Genomic DNA, 23,447 nt, shown 5'->3' with positions numbered 1-23,447 from the left:
AGAAATTACAATTTTTTATATATTATAACCTCTGTATCGTCAAACATTAGCTTTCTTGCAGTTTTTGAAACATGTAGTTAAAATATTAACTCATAGTTATCGTGACCAAAAAGTAAAATAAGAAAACCTCTCTTCTGACGTAATCTTGTGTAGCTACACATTAGAAACTGCCACGCTATTACACTATTCAAGTATGCAAACACTAAGTGTTATCTCCACTTCGACAACGAGCAACAGACTCAAGTGAAGCTGAGTCATTTCCAGAAGCCTGGTGAACACTGGCGCGCTCGAAGTCACGAATAATGGTTTGCAAAGCAGGCTGTATGTTATGCTGTTTAAAGCTTTTTCCCGCTATAATACGTTTTAGTGATGCTGTCGGCCGTTGCGTCTGTTGGTGCCACAGACACATCGCAATAGTTCGGCGCCTGTACGTTTGTTACGACTCCTGACATTTCACGATGTTCGATACTTGTATCTCACTCTAGTGTTAAAATTGTGCCGCGATGTACGTTACTGCTGTCTATGATGGCAAACGGTAAAACATTCAATACAAGTTCCGAGGTATTACGGCTGTACATATCCATTTACGATTTCCGTCCTTCCAGTAAATTACCTTGGATAAATTCACAAATTCCCTAACAGCTCCCTGTGTAAAGTCTAAATAAATGTTTGAATAGCAGTTTCCAACTTAAGTACTAAGCATTCTAACATTTCTTACATTCATGACGATGAGACGTTCGTTTCTCATCGTACTGTGCACCAGCGCAGCCGGTCGCTGTGGCCGAGCGGTTCTAGGCGCTTCAGTCTGGATCCGCGCGACCGCTACGGTCGCAGGTTCGAATCCTGCCTCGGGCACGAATGTGTCTGATGTCCTTATGTTAGTTAGGTTTAAGTAGTTCTAAATTCTAGGGGACTGATGACCTCAGATGTTAAGTCCCATAGTGCTCAGAGCCATTTGAACCGGCCATTTTGCGCAAGCGTAGCCATCCTCGGCTCAGTTTCATAGAGACCGTAGATATTTGAAGAATAATGTGGATACTTTATCGGCTGTTTTTAAATCACCGTTTACACCAATTGGAAATGAGAAACGAACATCTCTTCAGATGTTACTTTGAAACGCCATATCGTTTTGGGACACTGTTATATGGTAGTAAGGAAATCATTCCAAGAACTGTGCATGAAAACTCTGAGTCCATATTACATGATGTTATGTTCTGAGCGTTGTATTGGTCTAGGAAACGCGCTAAATACAACTGGAGGATATCGGTAGGAACAACGCTCGTCGTCTCTGTTCTGGAAGCTAGTGTTACACCGAATTACTCCTGGATCGCTGCATCAGAAGAGTAGCCATCCTTGATTATTCGATGACAGAAGAACAATTTAGGAAGAATGTTTTACCCATAGTGCCAACTGGGACAACCAGTATTTGTTTGATGGATGCTGAGCCATGTAAAATAATGGCGCTCTTCCACAACTCATCCCGATGGAAGCTGCGCTACTGATGCAACAGGAGATGAAACGAATTGTGGCATGACGTCAGTGATGGTCATCTGGAAATTAAGAGTGAACCAGAAGAGCAACAAGTGTCTGAGTATCAGGCGGCTACTTACTCGAAAATCTCATTGAATACTGGTGTCAGGAACCAGAACCTAAGGTGGAAGGAAGAAAGGAAGATGATGGTTTATCTTTCGATCGACAACGAAGTCTCTACAGACGGGGGACGGCTTTGGAATGGAGGAGGAAATCCGCCGTGCCTTTATCGTGGAGCCGTCCTGGAAATCACCTTAAATGATTGAAAGAACCCACGGAAAAATAAATGCAAAATCGCTGGGCGTGGATTTGAACCGCCCTCCTGCTGACTACGACTTTAGAATCTTAACCACTACTCCAACTCGCCCAGATAGCGTATTTTGAGAGTATACTTCAGGTATTTGTAGATGGAACACACTCAGTACAGCAGACTGTGAATTCTGTTGCCGTTTCCAGTACCTTAGGTGTTACTCAGCGCGCTCTCCTGGATATTAGTCAACACCAATGGATAGTTCAATTACTAGTCTCGTATCTCTTTGAGCACGCATGGGACATGATGAAACTGTGCTCCCAACAACCCTTCACCACTTGCGACTAGTGGTGGAAGAGATAAGGAATGTACTCCTCCACACGTCTTCCGACACCTCTACAGTCGTGAAGGACTGCCACATTCAAATCAATGTGCCAGTGTGTGGACGACCGTTTGATTACAAACTATACAGTATAAAACATGATTAATATGAGAAAAAAGGTATTTAGAGACCATTGCCTTAGTGCTTCAAAAAAAAAATGGTTCAAATGGCTCTGAGCACTATGGGACTTAACATCTATGGTCATCAGTCCCCTAGAACTTAGAACTACTTAAACCTAACTAACCTAAGGACAGCACACAACACCCAGCCATCACGAGGCAGAGAAAATCCCTGACCCCGCCGGGAATCGAACCCGGGCGTGGGAAGCGAGAACGCTACCGCACGACCACGAGATGCGGGCACACGCCTTAGTGCTTCACTGGCTTATTATGCCAAAGAATGGGTCACTCAGTTGTTTCCAAAACAAGTTGTCTTAGCTAAAATCCTTCTTAGAAACTCACTTAAAGAATTATCTGGACTTCAGTTTTTGTGGGGGTGCGTGAAAGCCCCATGTTTGGTACAGCTCCCACTGAAAGGATCAAATTACTGGGTATTTTCTGCGAACTGACCCTGTATATCACACCAATAATTCACGTATGGAATACTATGTTACCCTTCGCCAAATCTTTACTGATGTGGTGTGTATGAAAATTAAACGGCGAAAACTAGTTTGTCCTAAAACTGAGGCAAGGTTACCATTTTTCCAGTTAAATGTGTACATTTCGCACGTCCTAGCGACATCTCTACGCAGTCAGGGGTGTCTGACATTCATGTATTTTTTCGTTACTTTATCACTTATTTCTTTCATGGTCACCTCAAAACAGAGCTAGACAGACAGCTTGTCAGAAAATTAGACAGCACAGAACTTCTTTGATAGCTGATATCATTAGTCGCCGACACTGCAGTTGCTTGTTCTTAAGAACCTTCAAGGCGTTACTAACCTATGACGACCGCATGACTACTGTAATTATTTTGATACCTTTTTTCTTCTCTGGGTAACTCAACAATAGCAGTAACATGCCGGTAGCATTTATGATGTTATCAAACAGCGCATGACATGTCTTCTTTCCTCCCAATTTCCCTCTGTCATTTCCAGCATGACGTTTTCCACAGTTAGCTCAAAAATGGTTCACATGGCTCTAAGCACTATGGGACTTAACATCGGAGGTCATTAGTCCCCTAGACGTAGAACTACGTAAACCTAACTAACCTAAGGACAGCACACACATCCATGCCCGAGGCAGGATTCGAACCTGCGACCATAGCAGCAGCGTGGTTCCAGACTGAAGCGCCTAGAAAAGCTCGGCCACAGTTACCGTTGGCCCCTGATGTGCTCAAGTCTCTCCACGTTTGATGTTGTGAAACTTATATCTCCTAATACTGATAATTAATTGACCTACAAATCTCGGGAATTCGCAGCATTCTCATTTAACGACATGTATAAGAACCGAATGTCATATTTTTGTTCTGTTCTGCTTCTTCACGGTACATTCCACGGAATTAACCACTTTATATTACTGATATTGTAATTAATTTTCTCTGTCATCATGCGGGTATATAAGCACCGACATGTACGCAAGGTATTAGTGGCACATTCGCGTCTTTCCGACGTGCGTCCGGGAAATGCGGAAACGTGAACTATGGCGACGTTATTACCAAATGCATCCAAACAGGACAAACGTGCTGTTATTCTTTTCTTGGCTGCCGAAAGACAAACACCGGTAGCCATCTGTCGGATGTGTATGGGGCAACAAGTCTGTCGAAAACACCGTTGTGGAAAGGTGCTCCAAATCCCACGCTAATCGCGATAACGCATGTCCTCATATCGCAAATGCCATAACGAGGCAGTTGCGCCAACTCAAGTTGGAGACACTCGTTCGCCCACCCTATAGTCCTGAACTCTCCTTATGCGATTATCATACCTCCGGTCCCTTAAGAAAAGTCTTGACGGAAGAGGATGTAGAGCAGCCAGTTGTGGACTTCCTCACATAGCAGGACACAGTGTTCTACCAAACGGGTATCTTCAACCTGTTGCTACGGTTGGATGATTGCCTCAGTGTTCACAGCGATTTTGCCTGTTTGGCATACCGATTCTGGACTATACGGCCTTCGAAAGGAAACTTTTAGATCACCCCTAACACTTCTCTCATTTGTTCTAAATCATGCCCCACTTCTGTATAAAATCCACGATATTATCGTTAAACACTTGATGCCGAGTGTTTGCCGTTGATATTTGTTTCGCATTCTTTATTCGTCACATCTAGATACCAACAGCTACATCAGTACCCCGCAATACACCTTAGGATGCATGGTGGAGGGTACCGCAGGTACTATTATCATTTTCCCTATTCTCAGTCCCATTTGCGAATGGCGCGTGGGAAGCACGGCTGTCGATGTACACTGATGAGCCAAACCACAGTCACCACCTGCTTAATAGCGTTTGGTTGATCTTTGAAACGCAATACTGCAGCGATTGTGGGTGAAACGGACTTGAATAGTCCTTGGTAGACTTCCGGGTTTATGTGACACAAAAAAAAGTTCAAATGTGTGTGAAATCTTATGGGACTTAACTGCTAAGGTCACCAGTCCCTAAGCTTACACACTACTTAACCTAAATTATCCTAAAGACAGACACACACACACCCATACCCGAGGGAGGACTCGAACCTCCGCCGGGACCAGCCGCACAGTCCATGACTGCAGCGCCTAAGACCGCTCGGCTAATCCCGCGCGGCTATGTGACACCAGATGACTACCCACATGTCATGCTAATCCTGTATATTACGGACCTGTGGTTTGTGAGCGCGGAGCTGGCGCCCGTCAGCGACCCAGACCTGCTCCATCGAGTTAAACCAAGGCGAATTTGCTGGCCAAGACATCGACATATCCTTCTGAAAGCTCTCATCGTCTTCGTGGAACACCTCAGGCATACAGAGATGCAACAACTGAGTTGTTAGATGTCCCCCTGAGGGATTCCGTGCCAAATTCTATCCAAACTGCACATTATATCATCAAAATCGCGAGTTGGTTGGAAACTCCTGCCCATAATGCTCCAGACGTTCTCAATTGGGGAGAGATACAGTGAGGTTGCTGGCGAAGGTAGGGTTTGTTAAGCACGAAAATAAGCAATAGAAACTTTTGCATTGTGCGGAAGGGCATTATATTGTTGCGATGTAGGCCCGGGATGGTTTTCCATGAAGGGCAACAAAACGGGGCATAGAATATCGTCGACATACCACTGTGTTGTAAGGGTGGCCCGGATGACAACCAAAGGGCTCCTACTATGAAAAGAAATAGCACCCCAAACCTGGATGTTGGGCCATACGACGGGCGACAGTCAGGTTGGTATTCCACTGCTGTCTGGAGAATCTCCAGACATGTCTTCGCCGGTCGCCGGGCCTCCATTCGAAGCAGGACTCATCATTGAAGAATCCTGCTTCGAACTGAGCCCCGATGATTGGGCGAAGACTTGTCTGGATACGTCCCAGACAGCGGTGGAATACAAACCAGACCGTCGCCTTCCATACAGCCCAACATCCAGGACCGATGGTCTCGGGTGCCATTTCATTTCATAGCAATACCCGTTTGGTTGTTATCGACGACACCTTTACAGCACAGCGGTACGTCGACGATATTCTAAGCTCCGTTTTGTTGTCCTTCGTGGCGAGTCATCGTGGGCTTACATTCCAGCAAGATAACGCACGGCATGAGTTTCTACTGCTTGTATCTGTGCTTGTCAAACCCAACTTGGCCAGCATGGTCACCGGGTCCCTACCAAATTGAGAACGTTTGGAGCGTTATGGACAGGGGCCTCCAACCAGCTCGGGATTTTGACGATCTAACACGCTAATTGGACAGAATATGGTACAATATGCCTCAGGAGGACATCTAACAACTCTGTCAGTCAATGTATAAGAGCCATAGGTAGACCAACGCGTTAGTGACTTGCTCAGTTTGTAAAGCTCTCTCTCGTGAATAAATCATCCAATTTTTCTGAAATTGTAATCATTGGTTTGTACATTTACATCACACCTAGCGATTTAGGTCCCATTCAGATAATTCTGTCGCGTCTTTTCATTTTTTAATTTGTGTTACAGTATATTTTCCCTTTATCAAAGTCGTACGCTCTCGGAATTTCGACAGTAAACTTTCCCATGATGCACAATGCCTCTCTTGTAGCATCTGCCACTGGAGTTTGCCAAGCGTCACCATAACGTTCTCGCAGAAAAAAACAACAACATATCCAGTGACAAAACCGCCGCTTTTAGGTGGATTTTCTCAGTCTCTTCCAGTAATCCAGCCTGTAAGTGTCGCAGACTGATGACCATGGTTCAAGAATCGGTCTTACAAGCATTTTGTAACCATGTGTTTCGTGGAAGAATTGCATTTCCTTATGATTCTTCCTGTCAATAACAGCCTGGCATCTACTTTTCACAAAACTAGTTTTATGTGTTTATTCCACTTAACGTCGCTCCAGACGGTTATTGCTATTTTACGGTTATTACTGTTTCCACTGATTTAATCACCATTTACGTAATCGAACAATAACGGGTCTCCTCATCTATTTATACGTAATGTATATTTATGCTCAGGGTCAGCTGCTAATCCCAGCGCCCATCGTCGATCCTTTACAGTTCTCCCTGCATTCTGATACAGCCTTCTGGATCGATGATGAAGCATTTACGAGGTGTTAATTCTCATTTTATCATTCCTGCAGCGGATTTAAGACCCACCAAAAACAGCCCTGTTATATTCAAGGACTATTTCGACGTTTTCACTATCTTACTACCTGTTTTAACGTTCCACTTTCAAATTTATTGATTTTGTGTTTAATATGAACTTTCCGGAAAAGTAAACGTATTTACCTAAAAAAGACAAACTTGTCGCTTGTGTAAATGGTTTTTTGTTAAAAATTAAATATCAGTGAACATCCGATGTGCCACAAAAAGCGTTAAACAGTGTTTTACTTTCCGAAACTTGTAAACTATACTCTGCCATTAGGTTCTGAAATCATCATTCATCTTGTGATCATTGACGCAGAATTAATTCTGCTTAAATCAACAGAAAAGTGTTAATGTCGTTTGAGGTAGTAAACTAGAATAAATGTAAGAAAACTATGGGTGGTGAGACTTTAAGAACTGAGAAAATAGTAACAATTACAGCAATCACTAGACAAGTCATTAAAATATATCATAAAACAGTTGATAGATTGAATTTGTTTCGATGTGAATGAGGAACAACATCTGGTATCTTCCATTTTCAGTTTATCGAGTCATGCCAGAAACAATCTTGTTTTCATGTTTTGTTAATGTTAGGCTTCATTCTCATGTTACTGAGAAAAGAAATCTTTAGAAGTTTCTCAGACTGTCTGCCTCATCTACCCTTCTTTTAGTAATCAAGCATCCAGAAAATAGTTTACATTGTTTTAGGCTTTGAAAAAAAAAATGGCTCTGAGCACTATGGGACTTAACATCCGAGGTCATCAGTCCCCTAGAACTTAGAACTGCGTAAACCTAACTAACCTAAGGACATCACACACATCCATACCCGAGGCAGGATTCGAACCTGCGACCGTAGTGGCCGCGCGGTTCCAGACTGTAGAGCCTAGAACCTCTCGACCACACCGGCCGGCTTTTAGGCTTTCACATACATTTTATGTATAAGTTTAGAATGACTTTACATTATGACTGACACTGTATTTTAGTTATATGTATGAGTGTGCACACGTATAGGCAGGGCTGCATCGTGCATGCATGATTATCCTGCTCTGAAAGTGATCCTTCTTTCGCAATACTAACAACATTTACTTATCTTTGTAGCGAAATTCCACCTCGTATGAAAGATAATTAAATTATATTTCCTTCGCTCATTCATCTATGAACAAACGTTAGTGGATTAGTAATTTATTTTATCCCTCGAAAATTTTCGAAATACTTAATACTTTCATAAAAAATTTCCTAAAGTTATGCGTAAAAAGACATCTATGGATAATATTTATTGTTTACGTATAAATTTCTTTCTTGTTGTAGGTTTCTGTCCCCCAGTCGTCTACAGCTGCTCCGGTGCGGGCGTCCATCTGTATGCTGACAGCAGTAAAACAAAAACTTGCCAACAAATTATTTCAAATTATATTGTCTATTATAAGGTTCTATTTAAAATGCCTTATTCATGTAACAAGTAAGTAGTTACTCTATTTTAATTTCATGAAGATCTAATAGTTTGTAAAACATTTTTCTTTGTTTGGTTCTAAATATTTTTAATGTCTATTTCGTTATTAGCTTTCATATCTACTCCCTCTACATTTCTTCATAGCGAGAGACTCCTAAATGATAATACCATCAGTTTTACACAATCGGTTCAAGATGTTACATGAGGTCTAAAAGAGCTGAATGTAGGCCTAAATATGCCGACACGCCGCCACAGCTCACTTTCATTTCCATTTCCTTCTGAACATAGCCTAACAGATTACAAAGCTGAGTTCTGCTTGTTTCTGATGAAGCACGAATTATTGTGACTTTCTTTGGCCAAACATGTTTTAGTAAATCCGTGAAACCATCGGTGTTTCAATTTTAGAGTACTTCTAAAAAAACTAATTTTTGACAATAACAAGGATGACTGGGGAATCGTTATTATTCCTTTCTGTTTTTCACATTAACTATTAAGTTGCTTAGTTTATAGGAAATTCACCTGTTTTGTACGCATAGTCTGTTATTAACAATAGATGGCGGAATACCCTACCCGAACAGCTTAATGTTTTATAAACCGAACTACCAGTTAAGGTAATAAGCAAAAAAGCAATACTAATAACAAAATGTTTGGGCCTAATGTCCTAAATATCACTGGTACTTTTAAACATTTATTGTTTTTAGGTATACAACAAAAATAAAGATCCATAGATGAGGACAAAAATGTTCTGACAAGGGAAGTATTTGTGTTTTAGCGTAAACAGGTAGAACCCAGTCCCACAGTCTTGCTACACATGCGTTTGCTCCTACCTAATGTATGAGTTCAATATTTTAACTACAGCGCCACCTAGGTCGATCTGTCTGAAACATCACAAACCAGATGATTGTTGTAGCCTATCAGGACTGAAACTGTTTTGTGTTGATAGATTCTTATTTAGAACGTTTTACGCTTTCTTTACGTAAAGTTCTACAGAAAACTTTAACATTTGCCTTATCGCTTTATTTTTTTGCTTATGTAATGAATGACGCTAAAAAATCTACCGTTCCTTTTCAAGAAAAAAGAGGTTTTCTGCCATACTGGCTTATCTGCAGATACAAATGTTTCGAGTGTGACTCGACACTTTTTAAACTTTGTGCACTGATACAGTATAAAACTACTTTTGATGTATTATTTTATTCATAGCTGTTATTTTGTCAGCAACTATAGTACGTATTTTAGAATAAAAGTCAGTAGTCAGTTGAACGGATATTTTTATTTCGCTTTATTAGTTTCAAAAGATTAATTGGTCATCTTCAGAAGCTTAGTATTGGTTTTGCAGATGCCAGTATCTTACTCACAGACGCACTAGGCTATGGCATGCCAAAAATTTACGTATTATATGTGATTATTACAAACCAAGTTTGACGGATTAATAATCTATAGTACAGAATCACATTTATTTACACAATCAAGTAGCTGTGCTAGCAGCAAGAAATTTACAAATTGTATGCGACTATTATAAACCCAGACTGATAGACTGATAATTTAAAGTACAGAATCACATTTATGCATACAGTCAAGTAGCTGTGCTACCAATTCCTTGCTGCTGGCACAACAACTTGGCTAAGTCCTTAAATGTGATTCATTTACTGTAAGTTATCAATCTGTCAATCTGTGTTCACAACAACCAAGTACAATATGCACAGTTTTAGTCATGTCTACATCTACATTTATACTCCGCAAGCCACCCAACGGTGTGTGGCGGAGGGCACATGCTACTATGCTTCCTTGAAGAAGATACTGACATCTGCTAAGCAAGTACTGAGTAAATTTTTATAACACACTTCTCACACTGTACTTTAATATGTGGCCAAGGTCTAAGCCTAATTTTGTAGGCTTCTGAAGATGACAGATTAATCTCTTGAAACTGGGAAAGTAAAAATATGTTTGCAACTGACGGCAGAATTTTGTTGTGGAATGTGTTTGATGTTATAAGTTATCTTGTAAGACTGTATTATGATCAAAAGAGCATTGTATAGAGGGCACTTACTTGGAACAAGTGCTGCTTTTACGACACAGGATGGAGTTTGCTGTGTCGTCCAGTCTGATTTAGGTTTTGCTTCTTTTTTTCTAAACCATTTCAGGCAAATGCCGATCCTTCAGCAAGGTCTTGGTCGATCACTTGTCTCATTCTCGTTAACGTGCTTATATATTCTGTGTGCATGTACACGAGCAATCACATTATGAGAAGTAAAACTCTCCAACCCTTCAGCAGTAGAAGTAGTACTATCGGTTATGACAATAGCTACAATAAACCAATCGGTACCTTCAATAAAAGTAACATTGTTACTAATACTACAAGTAAATGCGCATCCTACAAATACGAGTAAACAAGGACGATCAAAGATGGAGGTAGAGGCAACTCCTTATGAGCTATTTATTTTCATTATATTATCATGACAAATACTATATCCTTGTGAAAAGATCTCCGGATAATGAAATAAATATAAGGGGATTACTCTCATACATATTACCCAATATCGACACCGCGATGAAATGGGTACGTGTTACTTTTCCTCCCATATAAAATTAATTGTTGGTAAGGTGAGTACCAGGTTGAGATTCATTGGGAGAGTCCTTAGAAAATGTAGTCCATCAACAAAGGAGGTGGCTTCCAAAACACTCGTTCGACCTATACTTGACTATTGCTCATCAGTGTGGGATCCGTACCAGATCGGGTTGACGGAGGAGATAGAGAAGATCCAAAGAAGAGCGGTGCGTTTCGTCACAGGGTTATTTGGCAAGCGTGATAGCGTTAGGGAGATGTTTAGCAAACTCAAGTGGCAAACTCTGCAAGAGAGGCGCTCAGCATCGCGGTGTAGCTTGCTGTCCATGTTTCGAGAGGGTGCGTTTCTGGATGAGGTATCGAATATATTGCGTCCCCCTACTTATACCTCCCGAGGAGATCACGAATGTAAAATTAGAGAGATTCGAGCGCGCACGGAGGCTTTCCGGCAGTCGTTCTTCCCGCGAACCATACGCGACTGGAACAGAAAAGGGAGTGGCACCTAAAGTGCCCTCCGCCACACACCGTTGGGTGGCTTGCGGAGTATAAATGTAGATGTAGATGTAGATTCCTTTGCAGATCCTCGGTGGATCGCAATATTCTGGCTGAGCTCACAGAGAAAACAAACAGTGATACAAGATTTCATGAAACGTCTGTCGGAGGAGACGGATTCGCTCGCAATGTCGGAAGGTTAATAATTTTCGAGAGATAAGAAACCGTCGTGGATGTCACGATCGGAATGAAGCGAGCCCGCATTATTACTTCCCAGCACGCTGGCGGGTTTTCACGGGCCGGATGCGGCGGGAAAGTCAATTTGCGAGGGTCTGATTGCCGGCAGCCGGAAGGAGAAGAACCCCGGGTGCGTACAAGTCAGTCACACCCCGAGCCGGGTGTCATCAGGCGACGTGCGGCGTCGGCGCCGGGGCCGCGTCCAGCCTGGGGTGGGGGGTGCGGGGTGTGGAGGGGGCCGCCGCCTGCTATAAAGCTATAGGCGCGCCGGGAGGGTTCACAGATTTCACGTGACTCAGCCATGGCTACCAGCGCAGCTCTGCTCCTCGCGTCCGCGGCCGTCCTCTTGGGTGAGTTCCCAGTTCATTGACTCTGCGACCTACACTCCGGAACGGCTGAACCTTTCCCGCCTTGACCCACAACGGCCGCCATCCGTCCAACAGCTACTCGCACTCTTCTTACAGACCAGTGATTTTGTGTTCTGACGCGTGTTCGAAAATAATAAATTAGTGTAGATACAATGCAGAACTTCCACTTCTCGAGAGGACTAGTCAAACTCAGTTTGACACTCTTAATACCCGACTTCAAACGTTCACATTTCAGTAAATGCTCATTTTTTTTTCTAGCCGTCACTTTATTTTTTGGTTGATATCGTCAGAGCACCGAACATACGCCTCGCACAGTTCGAGCTCGATATTACATTCGAGATTCCTGTTATTTAATTATTTTACGATTATTATTATTCTTCGTAAATGAATTTATCACTTCGCATCACGCTAAAATTAATTTCCCCTACGGATCCTCCTCTTCTATGGGACTTGTTCATGTCTCCGATGGCCTGGTTTCTTTATCATTCTTTCAACGTAAATCTATTTATTTTTTAAAAAAATCTTCCTTCAGTTTGAAACTCTTGCAACTTTTGCAAACTGCTCCTAAATGTGTGAACTTATAAATAACATGAATTGTTAGACTATGCTAGACATTCTCCAACGTCCTTAAAAAAACGATGTAATGGCCTCATATTTCAGGGATAGTTCAATTAATCATTTAGGATCACTCTAAAATTCATTTCCCTTTCCTTCCATGGATCTTCTTCTTCTCTAGGACATCATGTGTTGGGCTGCTGTCTTTGTTATTCTGTCGATGATAATAATTTAAAAAAATTCTTCTCTCAGATTGAAACTCTTCCAGATTTCGCTCTGTGATCCTAAAGTATTTACTTATAAGTAATTTTAATTGTCAGACTTTCCTAGATTTTCCTCGACTTCCTTAAAACAGAGGGTAGCTGAATTTCTGCTTGGTTGATCTATTTTCATTCGTCCTGCACAGGTGTCCCAGAAATGTCAGCCTCTTTATTAAATAGCCTATGTATATATAAGAATATACAGCCTACACTTGCAGGTATATTCTTATATAAACAATACCAGTTGCTGTCGCTGCGTAAAACTGTTAAAAATTAAGAAAATAGCCTATGCTTATTTAGCGATGTACTGAAACATCTTCTAAATTAGTTTATATTTTGCTATAATTTCCAGTCGTACAGATTTATGGTATTAAATAGACCGGGATGCAAGTATTATTATTTCTGCCACGAGATTTTACAAAAGCCTGATACATATTCCTCGTTTATTTGTAACAAATACCAGTTTCGTGGACCAATATATGAGCCCCGATGAATGAAACACAGCGGCCAGCATTTACGATGCTTATATTGTCAGGTACAAGAAACGCAGGTACAAAAGGCGGGCTTGAAATCGCATAAATACTACTATTTCTAAGACGCAAAATTTTCGTATAGACTTTACGACATAAAAATCCGTCAGACACTGAGAACTTTGAGCAAGATTTCGAAGATCTTCTTTCTTAAAAATGCGATTTATAATTCGAGATGCTTTATATGAATTTTGCTGTCTATTCTTTTCTTTTAAAAAAGAACTTTTATGAATTAGGTCATGGCTTGCTTTGAGAATAGTCATGATCCACCTACTTTAGACCCCACTGAAGGCAGGAAAGCATACCAATACAGTATTGCTTGTTACACACTGGATGAAGTCACTACTTTCAGTTTTCGGCTCTCGTATGACTCTGATCAAAAATAAAATAGTCTGCAATACACGTGCAGAGACTTTGCTTTCGTGAAGTATTATTGTTGTAGGAAGCCACAACGAAATATAGGAGTAGATACATTCGTTGACGATCTGGATTCTTGCCATACTGTACAACTGCCATTATACTAAAGAATATCTACCGCTTTAAATATTTTATCGTCATTTGTGGATCAGTTCCAGAACATGACATTTTAGCTTTATATATTCTTAGCTTGCCACCTGATTGTTAACTGTTGTGAGATGGAAAAGAGTTCCGAACCGTGGATAAAATGTGTTATATAAGTGATTCAACCCTGCCTTTTCAGAGAACTTGACGAAACGTGTTTAGAATAATAATGATAATAATAATAATAATAAAAGAGGACAGTGAAAGATTCGATGTCACTACAGAGAATACATTTTATCAAAATTAAACTAAAATCAGGCTTCGACATCATACTGCCAGCCAGGAATATTTTCGAATTACAAATTTATTAGTTACATAATTCACACGGGAACACAAATAAGCGATAATTGTAGGCCTACAGGACAGCGTGTATTGCGGGCCGTCAGCGGTCTAAATCTGCAACGTATTGGTCCAGATGGTAGATATGATTTGGCAGCATTACAATACGCGTTCCCCTGTGGCGCTGACACCACATCTAGATAGGCCAGCTGCGGCCGCCACTTTCGCTGAACTGGGCGGCGCTCCACATACGCAGCTGGTTTGTCCAGTCACGTCCCACTTCAATAAATGTCAACCTATTCGGCACGGCAGACCACTTCTCGTACTTCCTATTCCGGGTATTTATTAATAATTACTTGGCATATGCCCAATGCTATCTTGGTGCCTCAGTAGATTAGATCTTTCCTTGACACTTTATCACTACGGGTATAACTAGAAATGATAATTTCGCTTCTGATCTGAGCAATAAGAAACTCTTAATCCAACTCATCAGTTCTATGACAGTGAAACAACTGTGTCGCTGGAGAAAGAAGTGATGACCGATGATTTCACCCTTCTGCTTTTAATACCTGTGAAAACATTCCTTATCTAGTTTCCTTTAGGTAGTTATTTTAGAAAAATTACGATTTTCGATGTTCAAGGGTATTTAGATGTTGCAGCCTACCTTTATAATAGTTAAGAAACTCACCTCTTCCCATGATACATTCATAAAAAGTCGAATTTTACTTGGTGACAGAAAGTACATATAACTTGCAGCGCTGTTCTACATTAATGTTTAACGCAATGATGTAGACATGGTGCTCGAACAGTCGCTGTTTCGTATTTGCTACAGATTATGTCTTGCCAGCAAGTTACTTAACTGAATTCGACATCGAATGAATGGTTGACATTATAGTGCGTTATAGAGGCGAAAACACAGTCTCCAGCTGCTTTAAAAATTGAGTTGATTGGAAAATCAATATTATGCAAACACTATTTATTTCTTTTTATTGATCCGGGCATGTTTGGACACCTATGTGTCACCTTCTTTAGGTCAAATTTTATTTATGAAAATTACATTGCTAGTGAAACTGCATTATTATGGATGGGTCTTCGTGCTGTTTTTTGTCGTTTTCGAGAGCATGTCATATTTTCTGTCCTGCTATTGGGTACACTGTTTCCACACTGGCATCCATAAAATTTTGCTCACCACTTTACTTCACACGTATTTTCCACAACACGTGACGGAACATAATTTGAGCAGACTCTTCTGTTTCCATTGCATTCTTCGTATTTGGAGACATAAGTGACTGTTCAAATCCATAGTATGAAGACAGAAGTGTCCTCTCAAATCAGGTTCTGTCAGCTTTTGTAGAAAATACGTGTGAAGTAAAGTGGTGGGCGAAATTCTATTAATAAGTGTGAAACCAGTGTACTCAATAGCAGCAGGAAGATATCCACCAGACACACACAACAGAACGGAAAATATGACATGCTGTCAAAAACGACCAAAATGAGCAAAAAGGCCCAGCTACAATAACGCAGTTTCCATTGTAATGTAATTTTCAGAAATGACATTTGACCCACAGAAGATGGCACGTAGGTGTCGAAACATGACTAGGTGAATAAAAAGACATAAATAACGTTTGCGTAAGTCATAATTTGCAAACAACCCAAATTTTAAATTGCAAACACGGAAAAACATCAAGAGGAACTTCACATCTTAGCAAGTTATTTTAAACTCTGAAACACAAACAAAATATTTCACTGAATTGGATACCGTGTAAGACTTACTTTAACGCTCCCGTGAGAACACAAGATTTTTTTACATGTTAGAAAATAAATTAACTCATGTCAAGTCAACATTTTCTAGATACAGTGCTTTACATCTACCACTACTTGCAGAAGAACTGCAGCTACTGTGACTTTAAAGTAAATAAATGTTCAAATGTCCACCGAAATCATTTCAGCAAAAGACATTCAAGATGATCACTAGTAGACAATCTCAAATATTTAATTCGTACACGGGAGATGCATGATCGATCCAACCCCCCCCCCCCCTCCACTATCCCGTCCTCCCCTCCCCCTTCCCCCGGCCGTAAGGGCTTAGAATTACCGTTGTTTCCCCAAATAAATTTAAATGAAAACTGTGGTGCCTCATTTGAAAATGTAACGGCGGATTTTCTGACCTATCCTTGTCTAGTACTACCTCGCCCTCATCTTTAATTAGCTCGTCGTCCACGGGAAGTTTAACCCTCAAATTGTTTCCGCAGTATTCGAAAAATGTTACCGTCGTCAGGAAAACAAATTTTGCAACAGTCACGTTGTTAACTGACCGTACAACGTCAAAGTCGGTGCTTCTGTGTTCCGGTAGAGAGACCTATCATAGGAGGAGGTGAGTCAGTGCACACACCTTTACGGAGTCAAGAGTCAGGGCCGCTAGCTAGGCCTCTCACGACTGTATCGCGTGAGACAATCATAAGCTGCTTGCTAGCTTAACAAGAAGAAAGAGCACCTAAGTTCCGTATGGCATGTCCTTGTCCCGGAAGTCTGAAAACAATTCTAGACGTTTCTTCAACGAATATCGTGTAGAATGCGTAAAGTGTTCCGAAATCTGCCGCCGAGCTTTAGTCCTGTGGCATAATACTCAACGTTAAACCAAAAATACTTTGTTAAAATACCGTACCATCTATCCCGTGCGAGAACCCTCTGGTGCTGTGAGTTACGAACACTGCATGTTGGGAACCCATAGCGAAGACAGATTATACTGAAAATAATACAGTATATCTCGTTTTAAAAAGTACGTAGGGACTTCAGGAAGTAAGTTATACAAGTCGTCCCACGCCAAGGTCGTAGTGCAACAATGGTGGATATTGTCAGAAGAGTGTATATATTCCGGGTTTCCTGCAGACATAGTTATGCTGCTGCAGGGATGGCATCTGCCTCACAATGTGCAAGTAAAGTGGCGCAGCAATTGTAAACGTACTTCAAAGTTGAAATACACAGGACAATATGATTCTTGTAGACAAAACGTCTAGACCGCACACAGGTTCATAGCGAAATTTTAGCGGTGTATGGACCAAATATCATGTCGCGTCCAGCCGTAGCGAAACAGTGCTAACAATTTGACCAAAGGCTGGCGATGCTGACCGGGAAATCCAGATTTTGCACGGTACGATTTCCATCTTTTCAGCAAGCTTAAAAAACATCTGGAGGAAAAAGATTTTCAGACGATGAGGACGCTCACACAGTGGCTTTCAAATGGCTCTGTAACCAAGAAACAGATTTCTGCTGTCGAGGAACTGTACGGTTGGTACAACGTTGCTACCGCTGTTTACAGACTTGATGACTGAGGCTGGGGCACGAATTTCAGAACACCGTGTATATACACTCCACTACGAATATGACGTCCCAATGTTAAACACCGGATAATTACAAAAAATTCGATAAATATAGACGTAAGTATCGGCGCAAATGGATAGAAATAAGAGGGAGAGAGCACACACGACCGAAGACTCTGACCCGGAACTTTGTTCAAAAGCATCAGCGGTTCTATCACAAACGATTTACGCACAGAGCTTCTTGAAATCATGTGAAAGAAGTGATCTTTTCAAACGCAACCGGAAGTGTCATGGTAGGATAAAATAAAATTTTTGAATTCAGCTGAATGGCGTCATTTTCTTCAGTTTGGACCATAATCTGCAACTGGTTATACTGTGCCTTTGGCGGTCACTGGGGAGTCTGTTCCATGAATTGGCTGAGTCTCTGCGGCATCCACTTCTACACACATACCATTGAATCCCGCAATTATATGCAGTATTGTCGTTATTTACCATAAAAATGGTTCAAATGGCTCTGAGCACTATGGGACTTAACTTCTGAGGTCATCAGTCCCCCAGAACTTAGAACTACTTAAACCTAACTAACCTAAGGACACCACACACATCCATGCCCGAGGCAGGATTCGAACCTGCGACCGTAGCGGTCGGGCGGTTCAGACTGTAGCGCCTAGAACCGCTCGGCCACCCTGGCCGGCCAATTTACCATATTTTCAGACTTTTACATCTACATCTATATTTCACAAAACACCTTATCGTGTGTGACGGAGAATACTTCTTACACAACTGTCACCTGTCCACCTCTGAGCGAAGTAGCGCAGTGGTTAACACACTGGACTCGCATTCGGGAGGACGACTGTTCAAACCCGCGTCCAGCCATTCTGATTTAGGTTTTCCATGATTTCAATAAATCGCTTAAGGCAAATGCCGGGATGGTTCCTTCGGAAAGGCACGGCCGATTTTCTTCCCTATCCTTCCCCAATCCGAGCTTGTGCTTCATATCTAATGACCTCGTTGTCGATGCACGTTAAACACTCCTTTGTCATCTCTCCCCTTTCCTGTTACAGCCTTGAACGGTGTGCTGGAGGAACGACTCTAATTTTATTGTCTTCGTCCTTTCGCGAAATATATGTAGGGGGAGCAATATGTCGGTTGACTCTTGTAGGAACGCACGCTTTCGGAATTTTAACACTAAGCACACCGTAATGCTCAACGTCTCTCCTCTGACGTCTGTCACTGGACTTGATTGAGCATCTATGTCACGCTTTCACGTTTATTAAATAGATCTGCTTAGAAATATGTTACAGTTCTTTGGATCTTCTCTATTTACTCTATATGTACTACGGGCCCCCAATTGGCGAGAAATATTCAATTGTCAGTCGAACGAGGGTTTTTTAAGTTACCTACCTAAACACGTTAGAATTCTTCCTACGCATTTCAGTCTGGCATCTGCCTTTCCTATTTTTTGGCGTCAACTTAGTTCAAAACTCTCCGAACGTATACGACCAGACAAATGAGGAATGTGACTGCTTCCAGTGATTATTCGGTAATTCTGTAATCAAACAGTAATGGACCTTTCCGTGTATTAATGCGCAATACGTTATTGTTCATGCTGTGAGTTACCTGGAAATTAGTGAACCGAGGTCGATCATCCGCAGGTCTTCTCAACAATTTTCAGCGTTGCTATTTCTCTACGCCACAGCATCATCCGCGAACAGCTCAAATGTTCAAATGTGTGTGAAATCTTATGGGACTTAACTGCTAAGGTCATCAGTCCCTAAGCTTACACACTACTTAACCTAAATTATCCTAAGGAGAAACACACACACCCATGCCCGAGGGAGGACTCGAACCTTCGCCGGGACCAGCCGCACAGTCCATGACTGCAGCGCCTAAGACCGCTCGGCTAATCCCGCGCGGCCCGCGAACAGCCTCATGGATATATCTAAGTTATCTACTGTATCAGTTATATGTACATTGTGCACGTTATTGTCTAAATTTTCTCGTTTGATGTGCGCCTGAACCTAATTTTACACCTAAAGAGACCAACCACATGTTCTTTTCTATTGGCTGGGAACTCTTCAATCCAATCGTTAAGACTGATCTGATATTCCATATTTTGTTGTATGTTTGTTCATCAGGTGATAGTATAGAAGTATACCGAAAGCCTTCTGGATGTCAGGAAACGCAGCACCATCAACCTGGCTGCTGGCGTCTGTTGCCTTGTAGGTATCGTAGACGAACGGAGCGAGCTGGGATTTACAAGATCGTTGTTTGAGGAGTTCGTGTTGATTCCTATTGAGGAGAGTTTCGGTCTTCTGGTAGGTCATAAAGCTGGAGCATTAAACGTGGTCTATAGCGGATTGACGCCAGCAGTACATGCCTATTGTACAACAACAGGACATATCGCACTGCCTCAAGCTCGTTAACACATTTAGACAAAGCACTGTGTGAAAAGTAGCAAGTAATAGATAATGTAATGAGAGAAGCACCCTGAGTTTTCTCAGAGATTGACGCCTTTGTAAAAAACATTCCGATCCACTGACGACTCACTGAGTTGATAATGTGCAGTCCACTTGTAGGTCTTATCTGTGGTGGGGTTAGGACGGAGGTACATTTGGCATCTCAGGCGGGTTATTCAGAACTGCTTGCCAAACGCGTTCACTCTGCAGAACTATCAGTCTCTTGTCACCAGATCAAGCAGATCTCAGCTACTCACGAATGACAAACAAACCTTCTCGCACTAGGAAGCCGATTCCCGAGTCGAACGTTTTCTTATAAATATAATATAATTGGTTGTTTAGAGTTAAGAGGATATGGAAAATTAGCCCTGGAACATGAAAGATAATTTACCAAGTGAGGCGACGTAGTGCTAAAGGCACTGAACTCGCAGTAAAGAGGAACAGGGCTCAAATCCCCATTCGGCATTCCAAATTCAAATTTTTTTGTCGTTTCTGTAAATCACTTAAGAAGAATGGCTAGATAGTTCCTTTTAAAATGTCACGGCTGATTTCCTAGATTTATTGCAGATTCTTCTACAATCCAAGCTCGTGTTTCGTTTATAGTGACCTTACCATCGATTGGACCCTACCCTACAACAGGGTATTGAAAACCCACGTCTTCATAGACAAACAACAATACTACCCTGAATACCTCACACTTCTCATCTACGCATAATACGTTGCTAAACCCAGTCATAAGCTGTGATATTCTCTAGAAACCGCCATTAACTGGCCAGACATAGACCGTGACGGACATTCGGAGGACCACGATGAGATAGATTTATGATTTGGGCACCACACAAATCTGAAAAGTTTCGCTTCTGATTGTAAGACAAGGATTCATTCTCACGTATCACGCTTAACTGTACAGCCAGTACAAAATACGAGTCACTGTTTAGTACAAACAACAGATGCGCAGCGAAACGTCACCTTGGAGGAGAGAGCGACAAGCAAGAGACGGAGAAAGAGAGAGGTCTGTTGCAGGCTAACGGATCCTTGTGCACTCCTGCGGAACGGTTCAAATTAGCGCAGTCAGTGATGCGAATTTAGAGCATCGTGTTCTGGCAGCGTAAAGAGAGGGAGAAAGAGAGAGACGATATGAGATAAAATTGGTAATTCTAGAATACACACCACTTCTGCTGTTCCACCATGAAATAAGTCCACATTTTAATTCTCCCTAAACGTGGTTTCCTTAATCGATTAAGGTTGATTGCTTGGATGATTTCTTTGAAAAGGACGCGTCCGATTTCCTTGTCTATCCCTCCCCACCTGAACCTAGGCTCCATCTCTAAGAAACTTCACGACGACGAGAAATTACACCTCAATATTAAAAAAAAATGGCTCTGAGCACTATGGGACTTAACATCTGTGGTCATCAGTCCCCTAGAACTTAGAACTACTTAAACCTAACTAACCTAAGGACATCACACACATCCATGCCCGAGGCAGGATTCGAACCTGCGATCGTAGCAGTCCCGCACCTCAATATTCCTTCGTATGATTAGTGTCGCTATGAGCTCACGTGAAATGAGTTAACTTCAGTGATCTTTGCTGTACATTCGTCATTGGTACACACGGATACGAAAATTGGATGCTTTGTGTAGATTTTTTTAGTGACATCAATCACGCATGGGGCCTATAAGGGAGCGGTATGGGATGTATTTGATGAGTCTGACACACTCCTGCCTTGTAGATGGCAATATATGTCTTCAGAGATTCTTCTTCATGGTACGTTGGGCTTTTGAAAACTAAATTTGGACAGAGGGCAAATTTCTCCTTCTAACAAACAGACGGAGTTGACGTGAAATTGAAGAGTTCTCTCGAACAACGACTGAAATGAAACCCAAATCAGTCAGTAATTCTTACATATTACTCTATCATGTCATATATTTTGAAACAAAAATATTTCGTTTATATTTGACGGAAACTTAGTCCATGTACTGAAAACTAAAATGAATAAAAAAACTATTTAAACTGTTCGATGCTATGTATCTCGATCTCAGTATATTTCAGTTAAGTCGTTTTCCCAGAGAATGCCTCGACTATATTTCCGTTATATGGGTACATATTGCGCAGTTGTGTAGTTGAAGTGTGCAGTTGGTCTTCAAACAAATTTCCTTTATACAACTTTTTAAAATAGTTGTATGAGTATGTTTCGTTGAAACGTGTAAAATAGGTCAATTTAGCGTTAGTACATTCTTTGTTATGCACGATTTATCGTTAACGAAAATTCATCTAAAGTTGGCCAAGATTTAAAGCTAATCTGCTCCTTTGTTATAAATAGTAAAGAATTAGATGTATGCCATAGATCAATTGGTAAATACAGATGGATTAAATACATGAGACCACAATCATATCAAAAGAATGTGTACGGTTTACAAGAGAAATTAACTATGAGAAATCAAGATGGGTGCCGCGTGTACTCGCATTTCATGCTGACTGAAAGAAGATGCAGAACCAAATATCTCGTCAGTATCAGGCCTGGGTAAAAAGAATAGAAGTAATTTTGTGCGCCTTTAAGTTACGTTGAATGAAACTTGCTTCCATCCGTCTACAATAGAAACCAAGCAACATTCAAAGCAATGATTGAAACCGGTGGCATTGTATAGAAAGGCTATCATAATGTCATTATCGAAACTCTTATACCCAGTGTTTTCAGAGATACAAAAGGTATCGTACATCATTAACTTGTAAGATATATAACAGATACGTAACAGGCATGGACTGCAAGAAGAAAAGTTCGTCTAATGTCAGGAAAATACAATGGAAAATCTACGGGTTTGAGTTAAGAAACATTCGGGCAGGCACCCGTTCTCAGATTTACCATCCTCTGACTTCCAGTTGTTGCACATATAAAGAAATCTGTGGATGGAAAACCTTTCGAATCCAAAGAAGAAGTTATGGCTATTTTGAAGACCTTCCTGATATACAATTTAGGGATGGATCCTGCTCACTGGAAAAACTTTAAAAGAAGTGCGTTGACCTAAAATGGTGCTACGTATAACACCGAGTGAATTGTGGAGGAGCTAGGTTCAAATCGAAAGCTTCTATCCAGTCACTCGTCGACCAGCCTGGTGTGCGATTAAAGATAGCAAAAGGAAAGCTGAAATTTTAAAATTCTCGTTCAAGAAATCATTCACGCAGTAGGGTCGCACAAAAATACAATAGTTTGGCCGCACACAACTCCTGTAAGGAGGACATAGTACTAGGCATCCCTGGCATAGAGAAGCAACTGAAAGAACTGAAAACAAATAAGTCACCAGGTTCGCATGGAATTCAAATTTGATTTTACAAATAATACTCTACAGCATTGGCGACTGGAAAAAAGCACAGGTGTCTCCAGTTTATAAGAAGGGTATGAGAACTAACACGTGAAATAACAGACCAATATCTTTAACATCGATATGTTGCAGTATTCCTGAGAATAGGGTAAGTTAGAATACATAAATTTCGT

At 41.3% G+C, this 23,447-nt stretch overlaps 1 protein-coding gene across 1 annotated transcript in view; it reads left to right on the top strand.

The window, feature by feature from the left end:
- Positions 1–11,870: 11,870 nt before the first annotated feature.
- The window catches only part of LOC124555402 (protein obstructor-E-like), a 46,843-nt gene continuing 35,266 nt past the window's right edge, over positions 11,871–23,447 (top strand). Inside the window, exon 1 of the mRNA XM_047129297.1 lies at positions 11,871–11,972. Within this exon, the coding sequence (XP_046985253.1) occupies positions 11,924–11,972 (49 nt within the window). The 5' untranslated portion in view covers positions 11,871–11,923. The remainder of the gene's footprint in view (positions 11,973–23,447) is intronic.

Source organism: Schistocerca americana, chromosome X (assembly GCF_021461395.2).
Source record: "Schistocerca americana isolate TAMUIC-IGC-003095 chromosome X, iqSchAmer2.1, whole genome shotgun sequence".
In the NCBI taxonomy this organism is placed as follows: Eukaryota; Metazoa; Arthropoda; class Insecta; order Orthoptera; family Acrididae; genus Schistocerca; species Schistocerca americana.
Note: the sequence above shows the minus strand (reverse complement) of the source record. Positions and strands in the feature narration are given on the sequence as shown.